Consider the following 16254-nt stretch of genomic DNA (forward strand, 5'->3'; position numbering starts at 1 on the left):
TGTGTCGCTCCTTAAACTGCCCCACTGAGGGGTTCATACTATCTGTGTAATTCAATTAAACCGTGTTAGATCTTTGTCCGAATTTGCATCATCACAAATGCCAATTCCCTGGTATAACCACAATGTAAATGGGAAGTCAGTGGCCAGCAGAAGGTATTTCTTGTATGATTTACACGATGCAGAATTCTCTGTAATTGTGTCACATTTGAGATTCTCCCTGAAGGTTTTATTAGAACAGTTTTTACCAGATTGCAGAAAATGGCTCCAGCTGTGAGAGGGTTTGCAAGTGGTTTAATTGCTTTGGGATTTGACTGGTTTGCAGTTTTTGTGCTTTTTTTTTTTTTTTTATAAGTTACTTAACAATTCTCCCTGCACATTTGGAGCTGGGTAACTCTTCAGCTGTATGCAGGTGGATGGGGGTGGGGGGTGATAGGCATACTCCAAATACCTCCAAATATTTTTTTAGAAAAAATCTGCCAAAAATGCAAGTCTTTATCTTCCTTTATTGCCAGGCAGTCAGACATGATGGTACTTTCAAGAGCATTTGAATACATGAATATCCTGTGTGGGTAGCTTGTGTTCTCCCCATGTCTGCAGGGGCTCCTCCGGGTTCTCCAGTTTCCTCCCCACAGTCCCAAAACAAGCAAGAGGTTCTTTGGAGACCCTGAATTACACAGATGTGTTAATGAATGGTTGTATGAATGATTAAATGAATGGTTGTACTTCTACTTGATGTGAGAATGACAATGCGAATGGTTGTACATCTCTGTATAACACAACATTACATTTTAAGATAATCATTGCGAAGGCTCATTTTAGCTATTTTTTGCAAATGTAGAAGCATTGCATTTTCCTTTGATCATAATACCATAGAAATGAATCTGGATAAAGATAGTGTGAACATTTGGGAGAAAAAAGCAAGAAAACACAATTGTGTGTATTTGATTAATGGTCGGTGAGGCTACAAACAGTATGAGTGCACTAGTATCGGTGGCGCTGATGGTTAATAGTGGTGGAAATGTTGGGACAAGGCCAGTAGTATTGGCGTCAACAAGCTTCTTGAATTTGTCTAAAATGCCAGTTATTCCCCTTACTGTCAATAGCTGCCTCAACCGTTTCCGTCACTGCCTCTTGTCTTTTAATTTATGACAGTGACATTTAACACGTCGATCCCGAATCTTCTTTTTGGAGCAGCGTGACACTGCCGGCCGCCATTTGTTTTATTGGACGATCCGTCACCTCCGAGAGTGGAAACAGCCTCTGGGTTCTGTCAGTGTTGCACACTTAGTGGGCCGAGGTGTGCCGATAACAGGGAGGGAACCCTGGTGACGCATGTACCTACGCACACGCCCCGTAAATGAGAAAAACCACCAGAGCTTGAAGATGCCTTCTATTCCCCTCCCCGCTCCCTTCCCAAGTCCTTCTGCTCTGCACATCGCAGTACATCATCCGCCTCACCTACACATCACCCTGGCCTCGTCAGCGCCGCTCCACGGTACTGCACCCAAGTGGAATTCATCATGACGTTGTGGAGCCTAAACACGGCCCGGCTATTCAGCCAGTTGTTAGGCGAGTGTCCCCGGCTGACCTTCCCCTTTTTATCCTCCTTGTTTTTGCTGAAGTGTCGCAGCAGGACATGGCAGGAGACTTTAAAAAAAAAAAAAAAACATAAAAAAAGGAAAAAATTCCACCAGATTCTGAATGTTGATATCTCAGCCAGGCCGGACATTCTCTCGGAAGACTTTTTTTTTTTCCCCCCCAAATCCGTGAATAGTTGACACTTTGTTTGGTTAATCTGTCATGTATAAATAGTTTTAAGTGCTCCTAGGTGGTTAGCCAGAGTTAGTCACACGCACAAGTGAATGGAAAATCAGCACCATCACGCAAGCTAGATGGACTTTGCTCGAACACACAACCCCCGCGTGCAATCTACCGGGTACAATAAAGCAATCTGCCAACTAGCCTATCTATATGTAGACACACACACACACACACACACACACACACGCACAAACAACCTCTCACATCTGATCAATTATGAGTCACGCAGTTTGCATTTAGTGATCTTTTCAATTTTTTTTTAATTCAAATAAAGAAAACATAATAGTGCCTCAATCTTATCAGTAGCTAACAGATCATGTTATAATTGTTTCTACAAGCGTGCGTGCGTGCGTGCGTGCGTGCGTGCGTGCGTGCGTGCGTGCGTGCGCATGCAGTGGTTGGTGTTTGATTGAAACGCCTGTCCGCCGGCTGCACTCTTTATCTGCCATGATCATCAGCAGAATCTGATGTTAATGTTCAAGAGAAGCTTAGGTGACCCATGGTGCACGTGCGTACACACACACACACACATACACACACACACAGTGGCTTTGAAATGGTTTATTGCTCAATTATTCAGCCTGGCTCTGTGCTTGAAGGAGGCAATAAATCTTGGCTTCTATTTTTCACAATATAACGTCCAGCAGTTTCACTACCTCTTTTAGCTTAACAACTTTGTAGTTGACCCTTCTGCTCATTCACCGAGACCCAAAGTCCTGAGTTTACGGGCTGGGACGCCGTCTCCGCAGTCATTTAGGATGGTTCATTTTCCCTGCCCTCGCCGAAATTAGATTTGACGATGATGTGCTGAAGATCAGTGTTGTGACCACGGCTCCAAATGTGTGACTTCACCCAAGGACATCCTGGAGAAAGTGACCTTTGTTAACGATAAGTTACGTTGCTTTTGGAGCTACAGTGCAACGTCACACGAGATCCTCTGTTAATTTCTAACTTAAACGTCTTACACGTTTTAAACTTGTGAATGTATTGACCACATGTTAGCACTAATTAATAGCCTAATGATGGATAAATTCTGATTCAGGAGCTGTCCTTGGTATCCAGAATGAACTGAGAAATTGTATGACAGTTATTCTCACATTGACATACAGATATTGATTCGAGTGAGCTGAGTGACATACTTTATTTTTTTCAAAATATGTATATTTGTGGCTGATAAGGTGCTGCAGTTTTTACCAGATGCCCTGATTTGCGTAATCTATAAGTCTACCAAGGAATTTCGGGATAGGCTCAAGCCACTGTTCATAGATAATGAATGAATGAAAAAGTAGAAGGAAAGGCAAATTCTAAGAATGGATATTCACATTGTGACTCTTTATCGCTTCAGTATTCCAATACTGATGCTATACATAGTTGCACACTAATGGGCATGCAATCGGTCCAGTCCCTTTTTCTGTCTGATCGCCTCGGTGCCTTTTTCTTTCTCTTTAGCTGCTCTGAAAGCAGAGGAAGCAGTTGCGTCTGTGGGAAAAGTCTCATTCATTCTTTCACCAACACGGTGAGGACGGCAGAGGTTCAGAGACCGAACATGTCACAATGAAAATTGTAGCAGGTTGCCGTAAATGGATTTTGACATTTGCCAGAAGCACAGAATTTACCGACGATTGTTAAAAGAGTGCCGCTTTCAAAGAGTGAACTGTGCACATCAGCTCCAAACAACTTGATATGGCGGTTTCAATGTCCCTGAGTTGAATGTAACCTTTCAGACTGCAATTATCTTCATCTCAGATTCATGTTCCATCCATCTATTCAATACATCCACTCTTCAATTTATTAATGGCTGCTGTTGTCATGGGTACTGTGTCCTCAGCCTCTCAATGCATGTTTGCAACTTGAGCCAGTGGGAGGTGAAAGGGTTTTGATGTATACAAACGCACGGGGAACGGATCTTGAGCCGTGTCCAAAAAATCCATCTGTGCGCATTGCGTTCTTCCCCAGGAGACAAACTTTGTCTGCAGGATGATCGAGCGCGGCGCCATCTGTCACGCAGGCGACACGAGACTCTGTCACGGTCACATCCGCCCGACACGAAAGGTCTCTGATATTAGAATCACGAGCCACAACAGCAGGCTTTAAAGGTCAGTGTACAATGTAACTTACATAGTGAATGTAAATGTATTCCGTCGACAAACTGTGTGTGTGAAAGGACAGAGGTGCGTGCACAGCTCGTGATGATGGAGGTTTGCAGATGTTGCCTGGAAGCGTCATTCAAGAGATGTTTCCTCTTTCTGTATGGCCTTGCCATTTTTTTTTTCTCACAAAGCAGGCGCCTGAGGATGGAGAAAGAAAAGGCAGTTGCCATAGTTTCACACTTTTCCCTCTCTGGGTTGAAGAAGAATACTGTTACAACCATTTCCCATTCTTATCCATTATTGTCCTCATTAATGTGGGTGCTGATGTTTATTCCTTCTCCTGTTTGTGTTCTACCACACCACTCTTCATTTATTTCATCCAATACATTATTCCCTTTGCATTTTTCTTTTTTTCCTCTCTCTCTCAGCCGTGTTGTATCTGAGAGTGTACAACCTCTCGCACCGGTTGCCATGACAGCAGTGTCATTTGTTGGGAGAAGAAAATATAGAATTTCAATAACACAGTTTAAGTGCGTCTTGTACTTAATTAATTGGAAAATCCAGAGGGATTTCTGAACACGTGCTGTGATTTACCTCACTGCTCTTTGAACAGCTCCTTTTAAATATTTGCCGGGTTACTTTTATTTGTTTCTTTCCCCTGAGTGGCAACAGGCTTCCACCTGTTGCAGCGAGCATTACAGAATCCCCTTGGCTAAGCATCGAGGCTTAAGACACAGAATATGGACAGGAATGGCTCACAATTTTCATTCTAAATGCTGGACGGTTGTGATCCCTGTCAATCACATCTCTAGCCTGTGCAGATCGTCTGTATTTACACGCGGGCTCCGAAGCACTTTCGTCACGTAATACGACAACGTCACCGATGGTGACGCTCTTTATGCTTTGTATTCCATGAATCACATTACACTCCGCTATCTCCATTCTTCCCTGCTCTGCAAAATACTGTCAAAGAGAAGCTGTTGGTTAAGGTAGTAATCCACAGGTTAGTTAAAGGCTTGGTGATCTTGCATTTGGAGGTGTGATAAATCAGCGTAGCCTCACCTTTTCAATCATGTACGTGTTCATTTGTGACACTTTTAAGTCCTCTATCTATCCAAGACCTTCATTTCCTTGTGCCATCTTGTAACATTTTCAAAAACGAACGCAGCTCACAAAGCAGTACCACCAGAAGTTGTAGGGGGCAGCGCTAAAGTGCAACGAGCGAAAGGAACAGAGAAGAAGACAACATGGCATTGATTAAACCAAGGAGAAGAATTCTTCGTCCATGACATGCCATGCATACGGCCGGCACGTACTGCGCTGTACATTATTACAGCTCCTCCGCCATCGCTGCAGTTATTGTCTGAAATGGAAAATGTAACTTGAAAGTGAGGTCTGCACTGTCCTCTAGCGGATGGATTGCTTAACAACCATGACAACGTAAAGCACGGTGGTGTTTGACTAGCTTATTGGGCCTTTAGTTGAGCCTTGTGACGCTGTTCCCCCTCCAGTGGTGCAGGTCCATATTTGATGGGCGCTGACCCTTGTACCACCTTTGACATCTCATTTCAGTTTAATGGATGAGTGAGAAGTAACTGATAACGCCGAACCGCTGCTGCAAAAATTCCACGCAAATTGATTGCTGTAGCTCCAGAGCAGCAGCAGAGTAACCCGAAACCCTTCTGGATCCTCTGTAGGAACCCCAAAATCACCAAAGTTCCATAAATCTAGACCCGACAGGATCCTGGTGACTCAGTTGGTCGGTCGCACTAGGTTGGCGGTTCGATCCCCCGCTCCTTCTGTCCGCTTGCGGTAGCTTCCTTGGGTGAGATGCTGAAGCCCTTCAGATGGTCTGGTGGGCACCTTGCATGGCACCCATCCTTATGTGAATGGGTGAATGCGAAATCTAGCGCAAATCACTTCAAAAGCCGAAGCTGACGAAAGCACCTTTTTCCCCCAACGGGGATTTGAATTTACAGCTAAAACAGACCGTAAAAGACACACAACCTTGCTATGAGCACACTGGTTGTTGATCACTGTTTATTTATGGTTGATATATTAATGTTCAGCTTCAATAAGCACAGTAATATTCAGATTCTTTGTACTTGGGTGATAAGTTTAATCAAAATATCAGATGTTAAATAAAGCCATTTACTTACGGTTTATCTTTAGCAAACTGCATGTATTTGTGAATCACTGCAATGTTTCCTGCATCTTATCATAAAGAACAGAGTGCTGTGGCAAGAAAAAACACAATTTTTCTCCCTATCCGTGTGTTCGGAGCGAGAGATTGTGGATGGCGGCTCGGCTTCTATCTGATGAAAGAGGAGAAGGTGGGACAGGGGAAGTATTGACAGAGTCACGTAGTGGCTATTTTAGTCCGATCTATCCAATGCAGAGATTTTAAACTATGAGAGCCGGCTTGGTCACGCGAGGGAGACTGGAGATCAGCGAAGAGAGCCGTCGGGTGTCGTTATTGTCTTTACATCCGTGGGGCTTTGCGTCCCTGCAGGTCATTGTCTCCCTATATTCCCCCGCATTACATCGCAGCGCTGAGTTTCCACTGCAACCGGACAGCTAAGTTTAAGCTCTGATGACCTCATCATCTGTGCTGTCCTCTCCGGCTCTGACTTTACTGCTCCCACTTATCTGGATCCCTCTCATTTGTTCTCCCATGTTGCTCTGGGTTCGATCCGTCCCTTGCAGATACTTTAGGTGTCAAAATGACTTTGTGTCAACTCGTATTGCCCTTAACTGCCTTTCATCCTGCTGCTAGCCGTGCTCACGCTATTAATATTACACATGCCAACACAGGATTTCCTGTATCGTACATGCTAATCCTGCGCTATGCTGGTAGATTTCCTGCAACGTCCGCGCTAATCCCGTTCTACACTGGTAGATTTCCTGTGGTACCCACCTTCAACTCGTCCGTGGCATTTCATATGAACTGCAAACTGACAAATTTTTTTTTTTGCAGTTAACATTTAAACTTCCTATTTTCCAAATCCTTCCACAACAGTGACTAATGCACTGATCGCAGCCCTGATTGTCATGACTGCTAATATCAAAAGCAAACGGTGGATTCCCTTACGATCTAACGTGAGCTTTTCTTTCACAAACTTCCCCTTTGTCTCCTCACAGCTGCTGCTCAGATTAAAATCCCACGACTCGTTGGGATTAAAGAGACTGCTCCGACAAAGCGGGCTCGAGTCGTCTTTGCGTGCGAGGTCTTTAATGACTATCTTTAGCATTGCTCGCTTGTTATGATCAGTTTATTAATGCTGCTCACAAAAAGTCAGCGTTTTTTGTTTTTTTTTTCTGTGGATTTCTCACTATAAAATCTCTTTTCTGTTGGTTTGCAAAATGCACCTGCAAATATCCACGCAAAGGTCTGATTCCCTTCATCTCTGCTCTCCCCAGTGTGTTTTCTTTTTGTCATAGCCTGTCAGCCATGTCACAGCTGGTGTTGCTAGAGAGCGAGGGGAGGAAAGTGTTCCAGCAAGTGGGAAATGACAAAATGAAACTGGACAGAGGGAGGTGTTTTATAGCAACAGCCTGTTCAACAAACTGAAAAAAATATATTAGTGAATGGGAAAGAGGCTGGCTAAATGAATGACTCAGCTCTGAAATGTGCTGCAGAAGCCTTTGCACCGTATCCTCTGGGAGATTTGTAAGGAAATCTGGTAGATGGAAACAGTCCTCTTCCTCCCCTGATGGACTTTTGTGCTTAATTGAAAACACGTCCAGACGCAAGTTCTGAGAAGCATAAACAAAAACCTGGGACTCTCATGAGAGAAATCACCCTGGAGCTGCAACAAGGCACATGTTCATGTAATATCTATCATCTTTTGATTGAATAGCAAACTATTTTAACAAGCGCTCGGTCAGTTTCTGGAACAGAAAATCTCCAACTTCCTCCACGATTCTTGACATCTCAGTGACGTATCTTCGGGTCGCGGTTTAGTGGAGCTGTAAACACCCCAGTGCTGATCCGAGCAGCGCATTACCGATACTCTTTGGACCCGCAGCCCGCAACAATACCAACATCCTCCTTGAGCTGTAAATGTTTATGATGCACAAGTATCACCTTTTGGCCCCGTCGTGTGATTTCCGTTGTATCCTGAGTGATACTTCAGACAGCCTCTTTATCATTTCACACGTTTTTGGTCACGCAGACAAAATCTAGAGCGGGGTATTTGTTTTCACAGTTACACGGCTACAGGTTTGCTGAGGTGGATGTTTAAACTGCTGTCTACATGTGTACACTGTTCATTTTCTCTGCGCTCCCTTTTCCCTCATTCAAGGCTGTCACACAGTTTTCACAGGCTGCCTCCATTTTTCCAGGAAAAGGGAGTACGAGGTGGTGAGTGAAAGTGCCGGGTGTTGTAAGGGACCCTTTTTAACTTAGGGGGCCGTGAGCCATTTGGTCCTGTATTTACCTCCCCTGAACCTTCTGGATCTCCTCGACCCGCTCGGGACTTGACCGCCCTCTGTAACGTTGTCTACCTCTGACACTCTTTTCCCTGCTCCAATGGACGCGACCGAAGTCAGAAGCTACCCAGAAGGGGCCGAAGCCAACAGCCTGAACATGTCCTTACTTGGATAAATCTCTCTCCAGCACGAACAGCCCCGGTCGCTGGAAGACCTGCACTGGCCCCGTGTGTCCATGACGAGGCATTACATCCGTTCACGCTCCCACAGGGGTGCCCTTTCTCCTCGAGGTCTGGGGCGTCGCCAGTTTAGCGTGTACTGACTTAAGCAGGTTGTGCGATAGACCGACTGGGTGTGTGATAGTGACATTTTTATAAAAACGGAAAACTTCCCCAAATAGTGACCGCCTTTGAGATGATGTCATCCCGGAGGGAAATGCGAAGCGTAAATTGAAATTGCAACATCTCGACAGCGGGCGAACCCCCCAAACACTCACACACAAGGTCCTCAGTGTGACCTCACTAGGAATATTCTCATCTGATTTGTTACTTCTTCCACGCGCTTCCTGCGCCTTGAATTCCACCATCAATTGGTCCTCGTCCCTCCCGCTCTCAGCCAACGAGGAAAATGCTTCTAACAGCAACTTCCTGGAGCCGTTCCCTCCTCCTCTTTCCTCGACAAGTCTGCCGCTCACATCTTTATAACTTGACTTCCTATTTCAGTGTGGGTGTGTTGCTGCATGTTTCACTGTGGTGTTGCACACAACATCATTGCACACAACAACTCCGATACAAATGGTGTGAATTTGAGAGACTAGAGCGCGGCAGAGTCACTGACACCGGTGACAGCATCAGTGACATGGACGTAGCCGCACAAAATCATGTGGAGGCTCCTATTTCGCACCAAAACCCGCACAAAAGAGGCAAGTCGCTACTTTTTTCCTTTTTGCAATGCGCGGCTCAGAGCGAGTACGTACGATGTAGGGATTGTCGTGTGAATGTTTTGTATTTGAGTGTGATATTTTGGGTTTTCTTTTGTGGGAGTTACTGAGTGAACTCCTGCTGAGGTGTGAAGCGGAAACACAAGAGGACATGTTTGTTGTCTTGGACCAAAAACATACCATGACGACTATACGTGGTTCATGTAAACTGCAAGTTCGGTCTTTCTTCCCGTTTCTTTCCTCCCACATGGCCAGCACCTCTACAGCTAAATCTTCCACCTTAGGAATTCTTCTGAAACGCAGCCAATCCAACAGAATCGGGAGATGTTAGCGCTCCGGCTCGCTTTCCGCCATCGAAGCTTTTCGACATAACGCTGATGTTTTTCGTCCCTGCGGCCGTCGGGTGTAAATCAGCCCGGCGGTGGCAGGTGATAAGGAAGGAAGGGAGATCTGTGTGAGAAAAGAGGAAACAAGACATTTAACGAAAGAGACGTTTCCTGTCACCACCATGACAACCATCTACCATCTTGTCATTTTCTGTTCCAATCCGTGTGTGTCTGAGTGTGTTAGTAGGGTTCTGCATACACATTTAAGGTACATCTAATACCTTAATGCCAATTGCACCTCTACATTTGATGCAATTCCTCTCGTAATATTGACTTCTCCATTCCAACCTAACCACACCAGAAAGCGTCACAAATCACCTGGATACAGAAGGACTTTGCCAGTATTAGGACCCAGGTAAGCTCAGACTCTTCCCACAAGCTACCCATCACCCTTTCCTTCGGCCGGCTTGCATCAACTTTGCTCCAGCTGCTTATCTTAAGTGAATTGTTAATCAACAACCCAATCCAAAGTGTATTTATTCGTTCAGAAGTTCAGAAGTTGAGGGGTATTTGTAAGGAGGTTCAGAGTGAGGGAGAGTCAGGGGGCAGTTTAGAAGCTGTGGCTGTTTCAGAGACAGGATGAGAAATAGACCATAATAAGAGGGAAAAGAGGGACATGCCTGGACATAGACAGGAAAATCATGAGTCATCTGAATCATCCCTGTTTCCACTTGAGAGGGGGATACCTCACACCAGGTCCTCTTGTCTTGTCTCCCAGCTTCCACTCTGCAAGATAAGATAGGAATTGAATCATGACACCAAACAGCGAGCATCAATCACAATCTGCCTTTCTGTTTTTTCTGTTTAGCTATGTTTGGGTGGGGGGGGGGTCTTCCTTCTTCCTCTGCAGACGCTGAGAACTCGTCAGGGTAACTTTGCACGCAGAAACAGGAGACAGTGGAAATAGCGAGGAGCATAATGAAGATCTAGAGATGCCTTCAGAGAGCATAGTAGATCGAAATGAGGAAGGCGTGCGCGTGTGTTATCATGGATGGGACAGTCAGGCAGATCTTCTGTCAATGTTGACATAGAGGAAGGGGAAGAGAAGGGTCAACCTAGTCCGCCTGCTGACCCTCCACCTGTTTGAAAGGAAAGCAGTCCTGACAGGCAAATCTGCTCATTGCAGTGGCTGCAGACCAGAAGACAACAGCACATATGCTTTACCTTTACCGTGGAAGCCCTGGATAGTAAGATCAACTGAACATCTTGGTTACATTTCGCTTCTCACTGGAGGTTTTTACACGGAAGTGCGGTCTTAAAGTCATCATTCTCAAGAGTGGAGTTGCGCAGCTGCGTCTGCACATCGCTTGTTGTTTGGAAATCACATGTATCTACTGGTTTCCTGTTGTCAAACAGAGCCACAGGGTTTCATGATCTGATGTGGTAGAATACACTGAATAATATTAACCAACTATACATGGTTGAAACATCCTTTTTAAGATAATGTCCATCTTTTTTTCGTGGCGTATTGCTCAGTATTTTTACGGGTATTGTACTGGGTCCCCAGCAACTTCAGATGACACTAACTGATGTCCCAGCGCTTTTGTGTTTTGTGATTCGGTGTACTTCTAATGGCTCTCCTGTTTCGAGTGGTTCGGTATTCATGTTCGGTCAGGTACGTTTGGGAGTTACAAAACCTGAGAAGGTGTTTCAGACCTCCTGAGTGGGAAGTATATTGAGTGACAATGAAATGTATGTAGATCTCATTACAAACCTTGTGCTTTGAATTTGGAAACAAGTGCAGAAAGTCCTGGGTGTGTTCTGCAGGTGTCTGTGAGCTGCACTGAATGTTTGTGTTTTGTAGCTGCAGCAGTGCCGGCCCTCCACCCTGCACATATGGCCTCTTGAAATTGTCAGCAGAAAGTAGGGTGTGACTCAACTTTCTGCCAAAATAAAGAAAAAGGAACCACCCATGGGTATTTTGCATTGCAGATTTTTAAAGGTCCAACCACAGTTTATCAAAAGTGGTTCAAATTTCTCTAAATGCAATGCTGCAACCCACTTTTCTGCACTTCCCTTTCATCTTTGTTGTTCCACCACAGTTGGAAGAGTTAAGAAAAATATATGTATAAAAAAAAAACAATCTTTTTGCCTTCTCTGCTAAGCAAAGCATCCTTGATAGGGCTCACCAGAACTACGTTAGAAATACACAAAAGCTACTCGTGTCCCCGTCAATTTGAGGGGACACCATCAATCTAAGATAGGCTATCCATCAAATGATTTTTGCTATTTTTGTCATTTCCACTTTTCTTGAATATGCATACCTTGCCTATTCTGTAATTTTTTTTCTTTGCATCTCTGACTGTTTTGTTTTTTTCCCCACACTTTTAAAGGATGATGATGACATCAAGGAGATCAACATTACCCACGTGGTCAAAGAAGGCTCTGAAAAAGCCGATGCCTCTCAGTTTGAGCTCCTCAAAGTCCTGGGACAGGGATCCTTCGGCAAGGTGACGCACGGTTGCTTTCCCAACTGTCAGCTTCTCCCGACTGTGCTGGTGTATTCTCCCTCGTCTTCTGCTCCGTCGGACTGGAACCCTGTGCTTTGTGTGCCTTTTCAATGCAGGTTTTCCTGGTGCGAAAGGTGACCCCTCCCGATGCCAACCAGCTGTACGCCATGAAGGTCCTGAAGAAGGCCACACTCAAAGGTAAAGGGCGGCGGTACACTAATTGAAGAACACATGTTTTGGGGCATTTAAGGTACATAAACTGACTCAAATGAGTCAATTCTGCTCACGCTCATCCTACAGTGAGAGACCGGGTGAGGACCAAGATGGAGAGGAACATCTTAGCAGATGTCAACCATCCATTTATTGTCAAACTGCACTATGGTAGGTCCAGACGGATATCCACTTTGCTTACTTATTGAGTTTGCCGATTTCACTTGTTTTGAACGTTTTCTGTGTTTGGGTATGCAGCATTCCAGACTGAGGGGAAGTTATACTTGATCCTGGACTTTCTCAGAGGTGGAGATCTGTTCACCAGACTTTCTAAAGAGGTACACAATGTTCAGACAAGTGCGGTACGCGCTCCCTCGCCAACAAGTACCTGCCGCTTCAATCCTGTGTTTGTCTCTGCTTCGCAGGTGATGTTCACGGAGGAGGATGTGAAGTTTTATCTGGCAGAGCTGGCGCTGGGACTGGACCACCTCCACAGCCTGGGCATCATTTACAGAGACCTCAAGCCAGAGAAGTAAGATGCAACTGACTCGATGGAAGACAATATAAATCAAAATTTGTGACCCCTTTTCTTCAGAATCCTTCACAATTACACTGACATTCTGGGAGAATAAAACGCATCCACAATGGAATTATGATGGTTCTTGTGGTCTTGATAAAAAAGCCTGTGATTGCTTCGGAGCTGCTCCCTCACAAGGTGTTTGTTTACCAGAAGTGAATGGAAGGTTACTTACTAAGAGCCCGGGGCAAACAGCAGTGTTAATTTTTTATTTACTCCTTTCAAAAAAACAATCTCAAGGGAAGTGTCCAGGTGGGAATGATTTTCTTTTTCCCTGCCATTTATAAGAGCGTTTCCCAACTCAAACCAGAATTCATATCATTGTACCAATGATGATTTTCAAGTCTGTTTATTATTATTTTTATGCTAATTTTGCACAATTTTGTTGTCCTCCCCTAGTATCCTCCTGGATGAGGAGGGACATATCAAGCTTACAGGTGGGTCTCTGCTACTCTGTTCATTGTTCATCTTTTTTAATAGCCAACGACCAGATCTCTATCTGAACAGGAATGTGTGTGCGTGTGTGTGGAGATGAGCATATGAGGTGGAGGTGAACATATAACCATATGTTCACCTTGTCAATTATTGACCGTTTTACATGTTTTCCAAAGCTCAGTCTAAGCTCTTAAAGAAAACCCGAACCGTGCTGATTATCTCCAAAGACAAGAAAGCCGGAATATAGTGAAACATTATCGGTGTATGACGGTCGTTGAACTTTTTGACTGACAAGCTGCTTTCCTGTCATAGTGATTTAATGTGCCACATACGGTATCGTTTTTAGATTTCGGATTGTGCAAAGAGGCCATAGATCACCATGAGAAGGCCTATTCCTTCTGCGGTACGGTGGAGTACATGGCTCCGGAGGTCGTCAACAGACAGGGGCACACCCACAGCGCCGATTGGTGGTCATTTGGTGTACTGATGGTGAGGAAAGGCAGTGCACGGGTCATTCAGCAGGAGCTGTGCTTCCCTGCTTGTGCCCTGAAGTAACGGCTGTATATTCTCTCCTCCAGTTTGAAATGTTGACGGGATCACTGCCGTTCCAGGGGAAGGACCGCAAAGAAACTATGAACCTGATTTTGAAGTGGGTAAACTTGGTGTGCCACAAGCCAACGCGGTTGTGGCGATGTTTCCAAATGCCTCACGTGTTGTGTAGTGAAGTAACGGAGACTGTGTGTGTGTGTGTGTGTGTGTGTGTGTTTGTGTGTGTGTTTTCTCCTTCAGAGCGCGCCTGGGAATGCCTCAGTTCCTGAGCGCTGAGGCCCAGTCTCTACTCAGGGCTCTGTTCAAGAGGAATCCTGCCAACAGACTGGGTGAGTGTCGGCTCATGAAAACCACCTGAGACCGCGCTTGCACCGTATGATTTCTTGAGGCATTTCATGTTGATCATCCAGAGATCAAATCACAGACCTAAGGGAGCCAGGATTGTTGGATTGCCGTTAAGTAAAAAGAATTGGCCGAGTTTCCAGTTCATGAGTTAATATTTACAGAAATATTGGACGGTCTGATAGAAACTGTTTCAGCTCTCTGGTCCACATTTGAAGTCAGAAAGCCTTCAAATTCACATTGAAAATTTTTGAGTTGACTTAGAAGGGACGAGGTGAAAACCAAGTTGGAGTTAAAATCCAGGCCTGCGTTATTAATGGGAAGACATTGAAAAAAACATCATCTTTCTCAATTATACTTTGGGAAAATACGCTATACAATGGCACTGTAGTGGATTTGATTGACAGCACAGCGGTCACCATGTCCACCTCACATCAAGAAGGTCCCTGATTGGATTCCCACAACGGGATCCTTCTGTGTGGACTCTCCATGTTCTCCCAGAGGGGCTCCTCCCGGTTCTCCGAGTTCTTCCTACAGTCCAAATACATGCAGGAAGTTTATTGGAGACCCTTAATTGCGCTGACATGTGAATGAAAGAGTGAATGGTTGGATGTTTCTACGTCACTTGTGATCCGTTACATTTGTTGATAAGCTGTATAGATAATGAATGGATGGATAATTTGATTTGAAATCACAATCTTCATTCAGTCACTGTGTATGGACAGCTGATGTCTCTCAGGAAAAAATGTACAGCGAAATCCTAAAATCTAAAAGTATATAATATTGAGACATGACGTGTGTGTGTGTGTTTTTCACAGTGGCATGTCTGTGAAAGATTGTGATCGTCCGATGGAATCGGGTGGATTATTTGATTTCCGCCTCATCGTTGTTGTTGTTCCCTTGGCAGGCTCCGGGGCAGACTGTGCGGAAGAGATCAAGCGACACGGGTTTTTCTCCACCATCGACTGGAACGTTAGTACCAGGCTGTTTTTCCACAAAGACACAGTTTGACTTTTTCCTTTATCCCCGTGAGACGGGGATCGACTGTCGCGATTAAAAGTCCACCACCGCTTTCAGAAACTCTTCCGCCGAGAGGTCAAGCCTCCGTTTCGACCGGCAGTGGCGCGTCCAGACGACACATTCTACTTCGACTCGGAGTTCACCTCCCGCACACCTAAAGGTGAAAGATGTCTAGCACCCTTAAGACATCTCACTACTGTATATGGCTAGCATTTGTGAACTTGCATCGTGACCAAGAAAACTTTACTCATAATCCCTTAGACTCTCCCGGTGTGCCCCCAAGTGCCGGAGCCCACCAGCTCTTCAGAGGATTTAGCTTCATCGCGTCCACTCTGCTGGAGGAGGAAGGTTCAGTGGAGCCGGTGCGGCCGCCGCCGCACCCAGTGGTCCAGGTAAGCAGCAGGCAGGAGATTGTAGACACGTGCAAGAAGATATTGGCCCAGTGAGGGACATGTGGAGTCTTAAATCACATGTAAGAATGTAGACACAAGGTTATCCTCCAAAAGTATGCTAATTTCTTGTAGCTGCATAAGTAGTACAATATGTGTATAGTACTATTTATGTGTTACATATTATGTGTTCTTTATATACACTGCTCAAAAAAATAAAGGGAACACTTAAAAAACACATCCTAGATCTAGATGAATGAAATATTCTTATAAAATACTTTGCTCTTTACACAGTTGAATGTGCTGACAACAAAATCACACAAAAATGATCCATGGAAATCAATTGTATCAACCCATGGAGGTCTGGATTAGGAATCACACTCAAAATTAAAGTGTAAAAACAAACTCCAGGCTGATCCAACTTTGATGTAATGTCCTTAAAACAAGTCAAAATGAATCTGTGTTGCTTCCTGAGGGGACACTATGATTTCACAGAAGTGTGATTGACTTGGAGTTACATTGTGCTGTTCAAGTGTTCCCTTTATTTTTTTGAGCAGTATATATATATATATATATATATATATACACACATATATATATATATGTGTGTGTGT

General features: G+C 44.6%; 1 protein-coding gene across 4 annotated transcripts in view; it reads left to right on the forward strand.

The window, feature by feature from the left end:
* Window positions 1–16254, forward strand: part of rps6ka1 (ribosomal protein S6 kinase a, polypeptide 1) — a 47745-nt gene that overhangs the window by 26214 nt on the left and 5277 nt on the right. For 2 of the 4 annotated variants that reach the window (XM_086154431.1, XM_086154439.1), the window contains exons 3-14: window positions 12002–12118; window positions 12235–12316; window positions 12419–12499; window positions 12587–12666; window positions 12754–12860; window positions 13305–13342; window positions 13687–13829; window positions 13919–13989; window positions 14130–14218; window positions 15139–15203; window positions 15309–15411; window positions 15513–15643. In XM_086154431.1, coding sequence (XP_086010557.1) covers window positions 12002–12118; window positions 12235–12316; window positions 12419–12499; window positions 12587–12666; window positions 12754–12860; window positions 13305–13342; window positions 13687–13829; window positions 13919–13989; window positions 14130–14218; window positions 15139–15203; window positions 15309–15411; window positions 15513–15643 — 1107 coding nt within the window. Of the gene's footprint in view, window positions 1–9116; window positions 9265–9894; window positions 10024–12001; window positions 12119–12234; window positions 12317–12418; window positions 12500–12586; window positions 12667–12753; window positions 12861–13304; window positions 13343–13686; window positions 13830–13918; window positions 13990–14129; window positions 14219–15138; window positions 15204–15308; window positions 15412–15512; window positions 15644–16254 lie in introns of those variants that run through there. The other 2 variants (XM_086154446.1, XM_086154453.1) reach the window with 2 other exon arrangements.

Source organism: Fistularia commersonii, chromosome 1 (genome assembly GCF_037954325.1).
Source record: "Fistularia commersonii isolate RoL2024-O1a breed Wild chromosome 1, RoL_Fcom_v1.0, whole genome shotgun sequence".
Classification (NCBI taxonomy): domain Eukaryota; kingdom Metazoa; phylum Chordata; class Actinopteri; order Syngnathiformes; family Fistulariidae; genus Fistularia; species Fistularia commersonii.